Source organism: Globicephala melas, chromosome 15 (genome assembly GCF_963455315.2).
Source record: "Globicephala melas chromosome 15, mGloMel1.2, whole genome shotgun sequence".
NCBI classification, from domain to species: Eukaryota; Metazoa; Chordata; class Mammalia; order Artiodactyla; family Delphinidae; genus Globicephala; species Globicephala melas.
In genome coordinates, this window is record NC_083328.1 from 10,120,596 (window position 1) to 10,133,761 (window position 13,166).

The window sequence follows — 13,166 nt, forward strand, 5'->3', positions numbered from 1 at the left end:
GACCAATTATTAGCAAGGAGACTGAATCAGCAATAAAAAAAGTCCCCCAAAACAAAAGTCCAGGACCAGATGACTTCACTGGTGAATTCTACCAAATATTCTTCTCAAACTCTTCCAAAAAATATGAGGGAAACTCTTTCATATTTTATGAGGCCAGCATTACCCTGATACCAAAACCAGACAAGGATGCCACAAAAAAAGAAAATTGCAGGCCAGTATCCCTGATTACCATAGATGCAAAAATCTTCAAAAAAGTATTAGCAAATAGAATTCAACAATACCTTAAAAGGATAACACACCATGATCAAGTAGGATTTATTCCAGGCATGCAGTGATGGTTCAATATTCACAAATCAGTCAATGATGCACCACATTAACAAAACAAAGGATAAGAATCATATGATCATTTCAGTAGATGCAGAAGAAGCATGTGACAAAATTCAACACCCATTTAGAATGAAAACACTCAAAGCAGGTACAGAGGGAACATACCTCAACATAGTAAAGGCCACATATGACAAGTTCATAACTAACATCACACTCAATGGTGAAAAGCTAAAAGCTTTTCCTCTAAGACCAGGAACAAGACAAGGTTGCACACTCTCCCCAATTTGATTCAACATAGTATTGGAAGTCTTAGCCAGAGCAATCAGGGAAAAAAAACAACGAAATAAAAGACATCCAAATTAGAAAGGAAGAAGTAAAACTGTCATTATTTGCAGATGACATGATATATGTAGAAAACCCTAAAGACTCCATTAAAAACTCTTAGTACTAATAAACAACTTTAGTAAAGTTGGAGGATACAAAATCAACACAAACATCTGCTGCATTCCTTTATGCTTATAATGAACTATCAGGGTGAGAAACTATCAGAAGACAATCCCATTAACAATTGAATCAAAAAGAATAAAACACCTAGGAATAAATTTAACCAAGGAGGTGAAAGACCTGTATATTGAAAACTATGAGACATTAATGAAAGAAATTGAAGAAGACTCAAAAAATAGAAAGATATTCTGTGCTCATGGATTGTAAAAATTAATTTTGTTAAAATATCCATACTACCCAAAGCAATATACAGATTCAATGCAATCCCTATCAAAATTGAATGGTATTTTTCACAGAAATTTCACAGAAATAGTACAAACAATCCTAAAATTTGTATGGAACCACAAAAGACCCCAAATGGCCAAAGCAATCTTGAGAAAAAAAGAACAAAGCTTGAGGCATCACACACCCCAATTTCAAACTATGTTACAAAGCTATAGTAATTAAAACAGTATGGTATTGGCATTAAAACAGGTGCATAGATCAATGGAACAGAGTAGAGAACCCAGAAATAAACTCATGCATATATGGTCAGTTAATTTACAACAAAGGAGCCAAGAATATGTAATGGGGACAGAACAGTCTTCAGTAAATACTGTCTGGGAAAATTGGACAGCCACATGCAAAGGAATGAAACCGGACCACTATCTTACACAATACACAAAAACTGATGACCAACTTAAGTGTAAAACCTGAAAACATAAAGCTCCTAGAAGACAACATAGACAGTAAACTACTAGTATAGGTCTTGGCGATGAGTTTTTGAATCTGCACCAAAAGCAAAAGCAACAAATGCAAAAATAAACAAGTGGGACTACATCAAACTAAAGGCTCCTGCACAGCAAAATAAACAATAAACAAAATGAAAAGGCAGCCTATAGAATGAGAGAAAATAACTGCAAATCATATATTTGATAAGGGGTTAATATCCAAAATATATGAAGAACTCATATAACTCAATATCAAAAACAAACAATCCAATTAAAAAATGGACAGAAGATCTGAATGGACATTTCTCCAAGGAAGACATACAGATGGCCAACAGGTACATGAAAAGATGCTGAACATCATTCATTCAGGGAAATACAAATAAAAACCACAATGACACAGCACCTCATACCTGTTAGAATGGCTATTATCAAAAAGACAAAAAAATAACAAGTGTTGGCAAGGATGTGGAGAAAAGGGAAGACTTGTGCACCGTTAGTGGGAATGTAAATTGGCTCAGCCACTATGGAAAACAGTATGAAGTTTCCTCAAAAAAATTAAAAATAGAACTATCATATGATCCAGTTATTCCATTAGAATCTGGGTATTATGAGAAGAAAATGAAAACACTAAAGATAACTGCACCTTGATGTTCATTGCAGCATCATTTACGATAGCCAAGATATGGAAACAACTTAAGCGACCATCAATGGATGACCAGATAAAGAAATTGTGGCATAAATACACAGTGGAATATTATTCAGCCATAAAAAATAATAAAATCTTGCCACTTGCAACAAAATGGATGGACTTTGAGGGCATTATGCTAAGTGAAATAAGTCAGACAGAGAAAGACAAATACTGTATTATCTCTCTTATATGTGGAGTCTAAAAGACAAAGAAAGAAACAAAAAACAACCAAGCTCTTGGATACATTAAATAGATTGGTGGTTGCAATAAGTGGAGGGTGGGTGGGGGGTGGAAGAAATGGGTGAATTGTTATTTACTTATTTCTTTATTTTAGTTTATATAAATTGAATAAACCTTTTTTTTAACTGGCAAATATAAACAGGAGAGTATAATTGATCTCTCATTCCAGATTCAGTTGAAAATAGCCATCCTGGGGCCATTGCTAAGGCACAGAAAGGGCACAGAAATTTAGACGTCTACCCAGTTTTCACTCCCTGAGACATAGTGGGGGTCTTGGCTAATAGAGCTGTGAATACTCAGTGAAGGACAATAGTTTATCACACACACAAAGAATTATAATTTAGCTATAGGGAGGGGCGCCTCTGATTATTCACTGAGAGCCTGCCCAGTTAGGAGGTTGTACCAGAAAGCGATTATTCACCACCCACACCAGCACTGCTGCTAGCCCATGGCCTCCAAGTCTTTGCTGGTGGGTCTGTCCCCAGATGCAAAGATACCATGATGCAAACAGGAGCTGCAAATCTCATAAAAGATGCAGCTTGTCTCGAAGGCCATGGGTAGCATGGAGAGCTTCTCTTCCTGTGTGGGAAGCAGCATATGAGGCTGGACAAAGCTGGTCACTTAGAGATAAGAGGAAATGGGTTTCTCCCAGTCTTGGCTCAGTCATATGGGTGACCATGCTGGTCAAGCCACTTGGCCCAGCACACACTACAGGTAGAGAAGGAACCTGGGAACCCCGGGAGTTGAATCAAAGCAGAACAGCCCCATGAATGGTCCAGCCAACAGAAGGCAGCCCAGACTGAACGCTGAGGTCACCTCCCTGTTACCTGATGGGCTAACCACCCGGGAGCCACACGTGACAATGATGAGCGGGGGCTCTATGACAGATGCCTGCCAGGTCTCCACGTAAGCATGGTGGCTGCTTAGAAAAGGAAGAACATGGACCTTGGAGTCACATGAACCTGGGTCTGAATCCTCTCCTGGCTGCGTGGCCTCAGGCAGGCCATTTAATCACTCTGAGCCCCAGTTGCCTGTCTAAAAACGTGGGGGCTGGTCTTTCCCCGCAGGGTTTGCAGGACCACGCCTCTCGTGTTCAGAGTCAACATCTGCTCAGGTACACCAGAAGCTGGCCTCCCCTGACTTCCGCTGTGAACCAGTCCATACTTCATTCACTTCCCAGGAAGTGAGCCTCTGAGCCAGCCAGACCCAGCTGGACCTGCAGTCTACCTCCCAAGGTCAGGAACTGCCCAGGTTGGGTCATTCCTGTGTCTGAGGACATACATCCAGGCCCCAGCTGGGGCTGGGTCCGCTGCCCAGGTGATCACCTAGAGGTTGGTCTCTCCCCCCGGCAGCTTCCCTTCATTTCTATAAATGCCTTTTCCTCCACTGCTTCCTGAATGGGTCATCAGGTAGCATCTTCAACCTTTTTGTACCCTAATCAGATTAATTCCTCCAAATCTGGAAAGTATTCACAATTTTGGGTCACTAATTCCAGCAACTAATAGATATTAAGAACACAGATATCTCTAAGTTTATGTCTATACCTGTATCTGTATCTATATGCTTTTTTTTGAGTTGATAAATTTTTGTGACTTTGTGTGATTTTTTTTTGCAATTGAAGTATAGTTAATTTACAGTGTCATGTTAGTTTCAGGTGCATCTATATGTTTTTAAGTGACAACCCTCCAGAAGAAAAATTCTATAAAGGAAAGGACATTATTTGGTCAACTGACAAAACTGGAATCTGAATGGTAAACCAGACAAAAGTATTGCATCCGTGTTCAATTTACTGGAGTTGGTAACTAAGTCATGGCTATAGAAACCCTCTTCTTAGAAAATACTCCCTAAAGTATTTAGGGATAAATGAGGTAAGCAACTTTCCCTCAAATGGTTCAGAAAGAAACTATGCACATAAGTTTATATACATTATTACAGATAATCATACAGTCATTTATACACACAGGCAATGTTATACACACACACGGGAGAAAGAGAGGGGGAGAGAAAGCAAACGAATGATAAAATGGGGTAAAATATTAATAATATGGGAATCTGGCAAAAGGGCATTAAGTGTTCTTCAGGCTCTTTTCATTTCTGCAACTTTTCTATACATTTGAAATGATTTCAAAATAAAGGATAATATAAAAAAAAAGACAGCCCCCAAACCTCAACTTAGGCTTTGAAAACCTACGTTATTTGTTTTGGGATTTTCCATTTTAAGTCCTACCTTTCCAGGTTCATGTGGAGGCAGGGACAGCTAAGGCAGAGACACCACAGTATGTGAACACGTCTCTAACTGATTCTCCTTCAACTTGGAAACACGTGAGGTCACACGGAATTCCATGCCAATGGCGGGGAGATAGATGTGTGTGCACATAGACCCCCAGTGCATATATGCATCTGTCTCTCCATTTCTCTGTGGACTGATTTAAACTTTGGGATGCAGCCCCAATGCCCACAAGGGTCAAGCTAGTATGTGAGTGAGTGAAACAGGCCAGGCATAAGAAGAGTCAACTACTAGAAATACAATAAAACTTTCTTGATTTTTACTGGGCTATGGGGAAACATAAAATGTCATAGAAACAAGTATGATAACTGCAAATGACATTTCTGAGTCAAAGTGGGAAAAAACAGAAAACCAGATATATTTAATAACTCATTTTCTCATCTTGCAACCCCTCGGGCCTAGAGGATTCTAGGCTTCCAGCCCACGGGATCCTGCGGGAGTGTGTTTCATCACGTCGCGATGTGGAGTACAGAATCCCACTGGGAGTCCTTCAACTGGGAGCAGTACTCAGTTTTACTCAGTTTCATAATGGAAAAGAGCTGTTCACAAATGTAGGTACTCCCGAACATGGAGAGAATCTTGGCACAGTGGGTTTTGTACTTGGGATAGCTGCTCCAGAGGTATTTATAGAATTCTGGTATTCCCACCTTGTCGTATTTGGTTTTCAGGACCGTGTTGCACTGCAGATCAATTACCTCCATCTGGAGCGCTTCCTGGACGCTCTCGATCTTCATGGAGAAAGGGGAGCTGAACAGGGTCAGTTCACTTTCGTAGACTTTGAAATCAGACAGCCTTTTCTGGAATTCCGTCTTTAGCTCCACGATTTTGGGAATGTAGTTCAGCCCATCGCTTTCGTTTCTGGAAACCGACTTCAGGGTGGGAAAGTGGGCCAGGTTATTCCTGGCCAAATGAGTCTCCCAGAGGCACAGTTTAGCCAAGAACGCCCGAATCAAGTCATACATCTGTGTCACGATTTGGGAATGCCCTTGGAGAGAGAGATTCAACGTGTTCAGATGCATAGTCATGTCCACCAGGAAGGCCAAGTCTTTGATCCAATCTTGAGAGCTCAGCTGAGGCAGGGGCTTGCCTCTGGAAGACATGAAGGAGTCAATTTCTTCCAACGAGTCAAAGAACCTCTTCAGCACCAGCCCGCGGCTGAGCCACTTAATCTCCGTGTAGTACAGAAGGCTGCCGTATTGGCTGTCCAGCTCATAGAGCAAAGTCGTGAACTCGCTGTGGTTCAGTCCGCGGGAGCAGATCCAGTTCACGGCATTAACTACCACGCTCATGATGTGGTCCATCTTTAACTTTTGAGCACAGAGCGATTCCGGGTGAATAATGCAACAAACGGACTTCAGATCTGAGCCCTTGCAAGCCATCGCCACCTTGGACTTGAGTTTTGTGACCAGCCCGTCGTTGGCATCTACCATTGCAGGAGTGCCAGTTGAGGCCACACTTACTAATTTCGACCAGTCGATATTAAACTTTTTAAGACTTTTCTCAACACGCAAAAAGATCTCATTTCCAGATTTTGTCCCCGTCATGGGCACCGTATCCAAAAGTTCTTCCGATACATCAAAATTCTCATCAACGCCGCGGATGAATATGGCCAACTGGGTGGTGTTATTTATATCTGTGATCTCATCGATGGCAATAGAATAGGCCACAAATGATCTGATTTTTTCACGTAATTTCTCCCATAAGTTCCCAGCCACGTCTTCTATGGGCTGGACGGCAGGGTTTTCCTTTGGACTCACATTTGCAAACACTCGTTTTTGCTCGGGACACACGATGTCTGATGACCCTAAGAGATACTTTCTGAGCCCTTTCTTCAGCTCCTGGAGCTTCTCGTCGCGCATCTTCTCTGTGTACTGGTCATAGTGCTTGCTGTGGTTGGTTTGATAATGGCGTCTCAGGTTGTATTCTTTGGACACAGACATGCTCTGTTTGCATATTAAACACGTAGGGATATTCTGCACCTCCACGAAGAAATATGCTCTCTCCCACTTTTCTTGAAATACACGGCCCTCTTGGTCTATCTTTCTTTTTCCCACTTTTGATAGAAACATGGAGACAAGAAACAGTTCAGTTTTCTCTTAAATCGACTGTTAGTCTAACACCAGCAAGAGCATGATGACAAATGCAAGGGATAAGGTGGCGGGGTGGGGCGTGGTTAACTGGAGAGCACCCCAGCCCTGCAGAGGTGTGGGGTGAGGACGGGGGACACTCGGGGCAAGCGAACTACTGCCAGAGGGAGCATGGCCCTGGCCTGCCCAGATCTTCAGATTGCTAAAGAAAACCTGGAAATGGACTTTTATGAAAAAGTCCCCGGTTTTTCAATGTTGGCCACTAATTCCCTTTTTTAAAAGGTAGATGAGGCAAGGGGCTTCCCTGGTGGCTCAATGGTTAAGAATCCGCCTGCCAATGCAGGGAATATGGGTTCGAGTCCTGGTCCAGGAAGATCGCACATGCCATGGAGCAACTAAGCCCGTGCGCCACAACTACTGAGCCTGCGCTCTAGAGCCCGTGAGCCACAACTACTGAGCCCGCGTGCCACAACTACTGAAGCCTGCGCACCTAGAGCCCGTGCTCCGCAACAAGAGAAGCCACCACACCGCAACAAAGAGTAGCCCCCGCTCGCTGCAACTAGAGAAAGCCCGTGCACAGTAACACAGACCCGATGCAGCCATAAATAAATAAATAAATAAATGAATAAATAAATAAATAGATAAAATTAAAAGGTAGATAAGCCAAAAGAAAGACAACTTTGGTGAGGTTCAGCAAGTGGCTATGCTTGCCCATCTGGTTTAAATGAGAATGATTTGAAAGTGTATCTGCATTTTAACATATATTTTTTCATTTGATTTTCAAGAGAAGTTTGAAATAACAGAGAAGGGAATGAGCACAGAAGACGTATGATTTAACTGCTGTGAGTCCCAAAAGACACCGGTGATAGCCACAGACCCTCACAGAACTTACTTGTTTTCAATGTAAAGAAATGGGCCACGATGCAGGTGAGCTTTACTTTGAAAGAACATAGGTATAAAAATTCACTTTAAGAAAATGTAGGCAGAGACAAGCAGTCAGTTTAATGGCTGCCTGGGGCTGGGGGTGGGAATGGGAAATGACCAGAAATGGGTAGGAGGAATCTTTCAGGTGGGGGGATGGAAATGTTCTAATATTAGATTGTGGTGATAGTTGCACAACTCTGTAAATATACTAAAAATCACTGAATTGTGTACAGTTTGCACAAGTGAATTTTACGGTATGTAAATTTATGCCACAATAAAGCTATTAAAAACGTAAAAAGCTATTTAACAACCAGAGGAGTTTAGGAATAATAATTGTGGATTTTAAAAGAACACTTTAGTTTCCAAATTTAAATGAGGAGGTTCCCTAGATGACTCTTGGGAACACTGTTACATGTTATGCTTTTTTTTCTTTCTATAGGTACTTTACTTTTTTAGAATTTTATTGAAATGTACTTATTTACAATGTTGTGTTAGTTTCAGGTGTACAGCAAAGTGATTCAGTTATATATACATATGCATATATATATAAATATATATATTCTTTTTTAGATTCTTTTCCATTATAGGTTATTGCAAGATGAGTATAGTTCCCTGTGCTATACAGGAGGTCCTTGTTGGTTACGCCTTCTGCTTTAATATCCAATAGGATTTTGACTTGCTTGCAAGGACTTTAGGGGAGACATTAAAAATATTTAACAAGTAGAGTGGCTGGGACATTGCCCAATCAGAACAGAAGTCAACTGGAGTGGGTTCTGGGAGCCCTGCTGTGCCAGGCCCTGTTGGTTCTGAACTGTGGGGAGGTCAGGGGTGGCCAGGCAGGTACTATTTACCAAATAAGGTAGAGTAGTATAGTAGTTCAGTATTATGATACGAGCCGCCCCCATAAAGGACTCCTGAATAAGAATGTGGTATGTTATCACACACAGCAAGCGCCATCGAATTGTTGTATGAGAAAAAAGTGCCTGGAACTCGAGTCACAGAATTAGAGGGCTTTAAAAGAAGCAGGAAAACAAAATGCACATAAAGAGCGGCATGCTTTGCTCTTTCTGGTGGTGAGTGTCCACTGAGACAGCGCACGTGGCACAGCAGGGGCTAGGACCATCTTCTCTCCCCCAGGATACTCACCATTGCTGAGTTCAAGGCCGGGAAGTGGTCTGAAGAGAAAGAGACATTGGTGAGTGCAACAGAGGTCACTCTTCCTCTCTTGTCCATTTAGTTCTATTTGACAAACTTTTGTGAGTGTCAGTGCGAGGCTAAACTAAAACAGGCTGCCCACGATCACCAAGAAAAGGGAGCGAGGACACACAGCTCCCAGAAGCAGAATACGAAGAACTGAGTGTGACGGGCAGCAGGACATAGCACTTGACTGCAGGGGCCCACAGCCCACGTCCTGGGGTTAGAATCCCTGCGCCCCCCAGCTTCTCCACCTCGAGCAAGTTACGATCAGCAGCTCATTCTCCTGACCAGGCAGGGGACTCTCACGTACCTGATGACTGTGAATTTGATAAATTCTGCGGCATCCAAGATCCTTCTCATGGAGCTGATTTCCAGGTAGCCAGGGGCTTTGAATACCACCCCCGGGGGCATGCCATCGATGACCACACAGCCAGGGTTGAAGGTGATCTTCCTGTAGGGAACTTTAACAGGGAAATCCACTCCAATTGCTTCACCTGTGATGATACAAAGAGTGTAAAACCAGTTGTGTGTCACTTGCTTTTCCCAAACCATGCTTTATCTTTAATGTCAAGATTTTAAAGTTAATCGCATCAAGTAACAACATTGGTGATCAGCCATTACTTTATTTTCCAGCCATGCTAGGGTGTATGAATAATTTTATTGATTTTGAAATGGGTAACAGGTAGTGTAGCAGACTGTTTCTCTCCCCATGAAATAGGCATTATCATAGTATCTACCTGAAAAGGGTTTTGTGAGGATTAAATGATGAATCACAAGTCAAACACTAAAAACAATACTTAGCTATGGTGAAAAGTCAGTAAGTGAAAGATAGCTATTATAATTATTTAAAAAATATTTTAAATTTATTTTTAATTGAGATATAATTGACATAACATTGTATTAGTTTTAGGTGTACAACATAATGATTTGATAAAGATAGCTATTTAAAATTTTTTTTTATTGAAGTATAGTTGATTTACAATGTCATGTTAATTTCTGCTGTACAGCAAAGTGATTCAGTTATACATATATATACATTCTTTTTTTATTTATTTTATTTATTTTTTTTATTTTTTTTTGTGGTACGTGGGCCTCTCACTGTTGTAGCCTCTCCTGTTGCAGAGCACAGGCTCCAGACGCGCAGGCTCAGTGGCCATGGCTCACGGGCCTAGCTGCTCCGCGGCATATGGGATCTTCCCGGACCGGGGCACGAACCCGTGTCCCCTGCATCGGCAGGCAGACTCTCAACCACTGCACCACCAGGGAAGCTCTACATTCTTTTTTTAATATTCTTTTCCATTATGGTTTATCATAGGATATTGAATATAATTCTCTATGCTATACAGTAGGACGTTGTTTATCCATTCTATATATAAAAGCTTACATCTGCTAACTCCAAACTCCCACTCCATCACTCCCCCAACCCCCTCCCCCTTGGCAACCAGCAGTCTGTTCTCTATGTCCGTAATTCTGTTTCTGTTTCGTAGATAGGTTCATTTGTGTCATATTTTAGATTCCACATAAGTGATATCATATAGTATTTGTCTTTCTCTTTCTTACTTACTTCACTTAGTATGATAATCTCTAGCATCCATATTGCTGCAAATGGCATTATTTCATTCTTTTTTTATGGCTGAGTAGTATTCCATTATATATATATATATATATATATATATATATATATATATATATATATATATATATATATATATATGCCGCATCTTCTTTATCCATTCATCTGTCAATGGACATTTAGGTTGTTTCCATGTCTTGGCTATTGTGAATAGCACTGCTATGAACATAGGGGTGCATTGTATCTTTTTGAATTATAGTTTTGTCTGGATATTTGCCCAGGAGTGGGATTGCACGATCATATGGTAGTTCTATTTGTAGTTTTCTAAGGAACCCCCATACTGTCCTCCATAGTGGCTGCACCAACTTATATTCCCGCCAACACTGTAGGAAGGTTCCCTTTTCTCCACACCCTCTCCAGCATTTATTATTTGTAGACTTTTTAATGATGGCCATTCTGACTGGTGTGAGGTGGTACCTCACTGTGGTTTTGATTTGCATTTCTCTAATAATTAGCAATGTTGAGCATCTTTTCATGTGCCTATTGGCCAAAAGATAGCTATTATTATTATGAAATTAGTGTTTCCATGTAAAAGTTCTTCTTCAGTAAAAATACACACTAATTTTGATCACATCTCCTTCACAGAAAGATCAATTTCTTAGATAAAGTAATCAATTAGAAGGAAATATTTCAAATGTATAAAATTTGGTTATGTAACAATATAAAAACGTACCAAATTTTCGGCTAAAGAGGTCATTGACTTGTTCTCTTAGTTGTTTTATTTTTTCAATGCTTGATAATCTTTCCTTCTCATTATCTAAAAAAATTAAAAAAACAAGCAAACCAGATTTATTCATTTATTTGCTCCCCTGAAAATCTGTTGGAGGAAACACCTGTTAGCACATTTGAAAGCACTTTACCTGGCTTATCATTCAGTTTACTTTTAGCAATAATTAAGCATTTTGGAAATTTGTAAATTTAAGGCATTATAGGTGACAGAGAATTTTTCAAATTATGACTATGTAAATGTAAGACATACTACCTTAGAGAACATTTTCAATATCATGCAAGATAAGGATGTCCACTTTCACCCCTACTCTTCAACATTATAATAGAGATCCTAGCCAGTGCAATACAGCAAGTAAAATGAATAAGATGTATGTACTAGGATTAGGGGGGAAAATTTTTTAATACTTGAAATTTTTATTCTATTTAATTTTGAATAACGAAAAGTGATTATGTAGTTCAAAATTCAGGTGATATAAAACAGTACATCATGAAATGTCTCCCTTCCATCCCTATCTTAGCTCTCAAGTTTCCTTCTTTGGAGGAATCTATGCTATTAGATTCTTTTGTATCTCTCCAGATATGTTTTATATACACCTATTCAGAAAAGAAGATAAATTGATGGGCAGCAAATACATTTCACCTCTGTGGCCAGTTCCAATCCAATGGTAGCCAGTGCTTGGAGTTGGCTGCCCTAAGGGGTATTTTCCAGGTAATGCACCAGGGCAGGGCTGTGAGAAGCAATATATCTGATAAACAATGCACAATATAGCAAGATATTCAGTGTGCGGCAATTGGAAGCATATTTTATATTCCTGAATTGTCTTTCCTTAGTTGACAGGGTGAACTTAGCAAAAAAAAAGCTCCAAGAGACTAACCCATGTCACAAAGTGGTTAAAATATAACAAAATGAAAAACATAATCTAAATTATGATAAAGTCAGATAGAATTCCATACCTGGAATCGTCACCTGAACGATGTTAAGATCTTCAACACCGGCTGCAGAATTTGTAATATTGGATGAATTGGTGTTTCCTTAAACAGAAATTGAAATTTAGAACTTATAGAACATTAGGCTACTTCTCCTCTAAAACTATCAAATTGCCACTTTGATCAGAAGGCCAGACTAGGGAATTCCCTGGTGGTCCAGTGACTAGGACTTGGCGCTTTCACTGCCAGGGCCTGGGTTCAATCCCTGGTTGGGGAATTAAGATTGTGCATGCCAGGAGGCATGGCCAAGAAAAAAGAAGGCCAGGCTAAATTTTTAAAACTCCAGAGAACATTTAGCTGGCTTGGCAATAACTGACGTTTGAGTCTCTGTAGTTTAATGTCGATGTCAAAGGAGAAAGGGCACCATGGCTTTTATTTAGTTCATAGCCCCTGATACTTCAGTCTAATTTGATTTAAAAAGAAGGGTGTTTAAAAATATATTTCCTGGGACTTCCCTGGCAGTCCAGCGGTTAAGACTTTAAGCTCCCAGTGCAGGGGGCATGGGTTGGATCCCTAGTCAGGGAACTAAGATCCTGCATGCCACTCAGCCGAAAGAAAAAAGAAAAAAATGTTTCCTTTGTTGTTATTCTCGGCTTACAGGTGGGGGGTAGGAAAGAAGACATACGAGTGTGTCCAAGAGGACACTTAGGAAGCAGATGTCCTATGAGAAATGAGGTAACAGACAGTCAGGGAAAGGCTCAGATGGGGTTAAATAGTAAAAGAACAGTTGACGTTATCATGATTTCTGGTCAAATATACACACGATGCTCCCTTAAATGGCGAATGTAAATGAGCCTGTCTAGTCCTTTCCGAGGGACTCGAAGTTCAATCCCTGTGTTCTGTGAAAGATCAA

General features: G+C 40.5%; 1 protein-coding gene across 1 annotated transcript in view; it reads right to left on the reverse strand.

Annotated features, from left to right (window-relative positions):
* Nucleotides 1-4,993: 4,993 nt before the first annotated feature.
* The window catches only part of LOC115861287 (general transcription factor II-I repeat domain-containing protein 2), a 52,874-nt gene continuing 44,701 nt past the window's right edge, over nt 4,994-13,166 (reverse strand). Inside the window, exons 11-15 of the mRNA XM_060284851.1 lie at nt 12,281-12,358; nt 11,271-11,354; nt 9,275-9,458; nt 8,914-8,942; nt 4,994-6,809 (exon numbers count right to left, since the gene is read on the reverse strand). Coding sequence (XP_060140834.1) covers nt 5,206-6,809; nt 8,914-8,942; nt 9,275-9,458; nt 11,271-11,354; nt 12,281-12,358 — 1,979 coding nt within the window. The 3' untranslated portion in view covers nt 4,994-5,205. The remainder of the gene's footprint in view (nt 6,810-8,913; nt 8,943-9,274; nt 9,459-11,270; nt 11,355-12,280; nt 12,359-13,166) is intronic.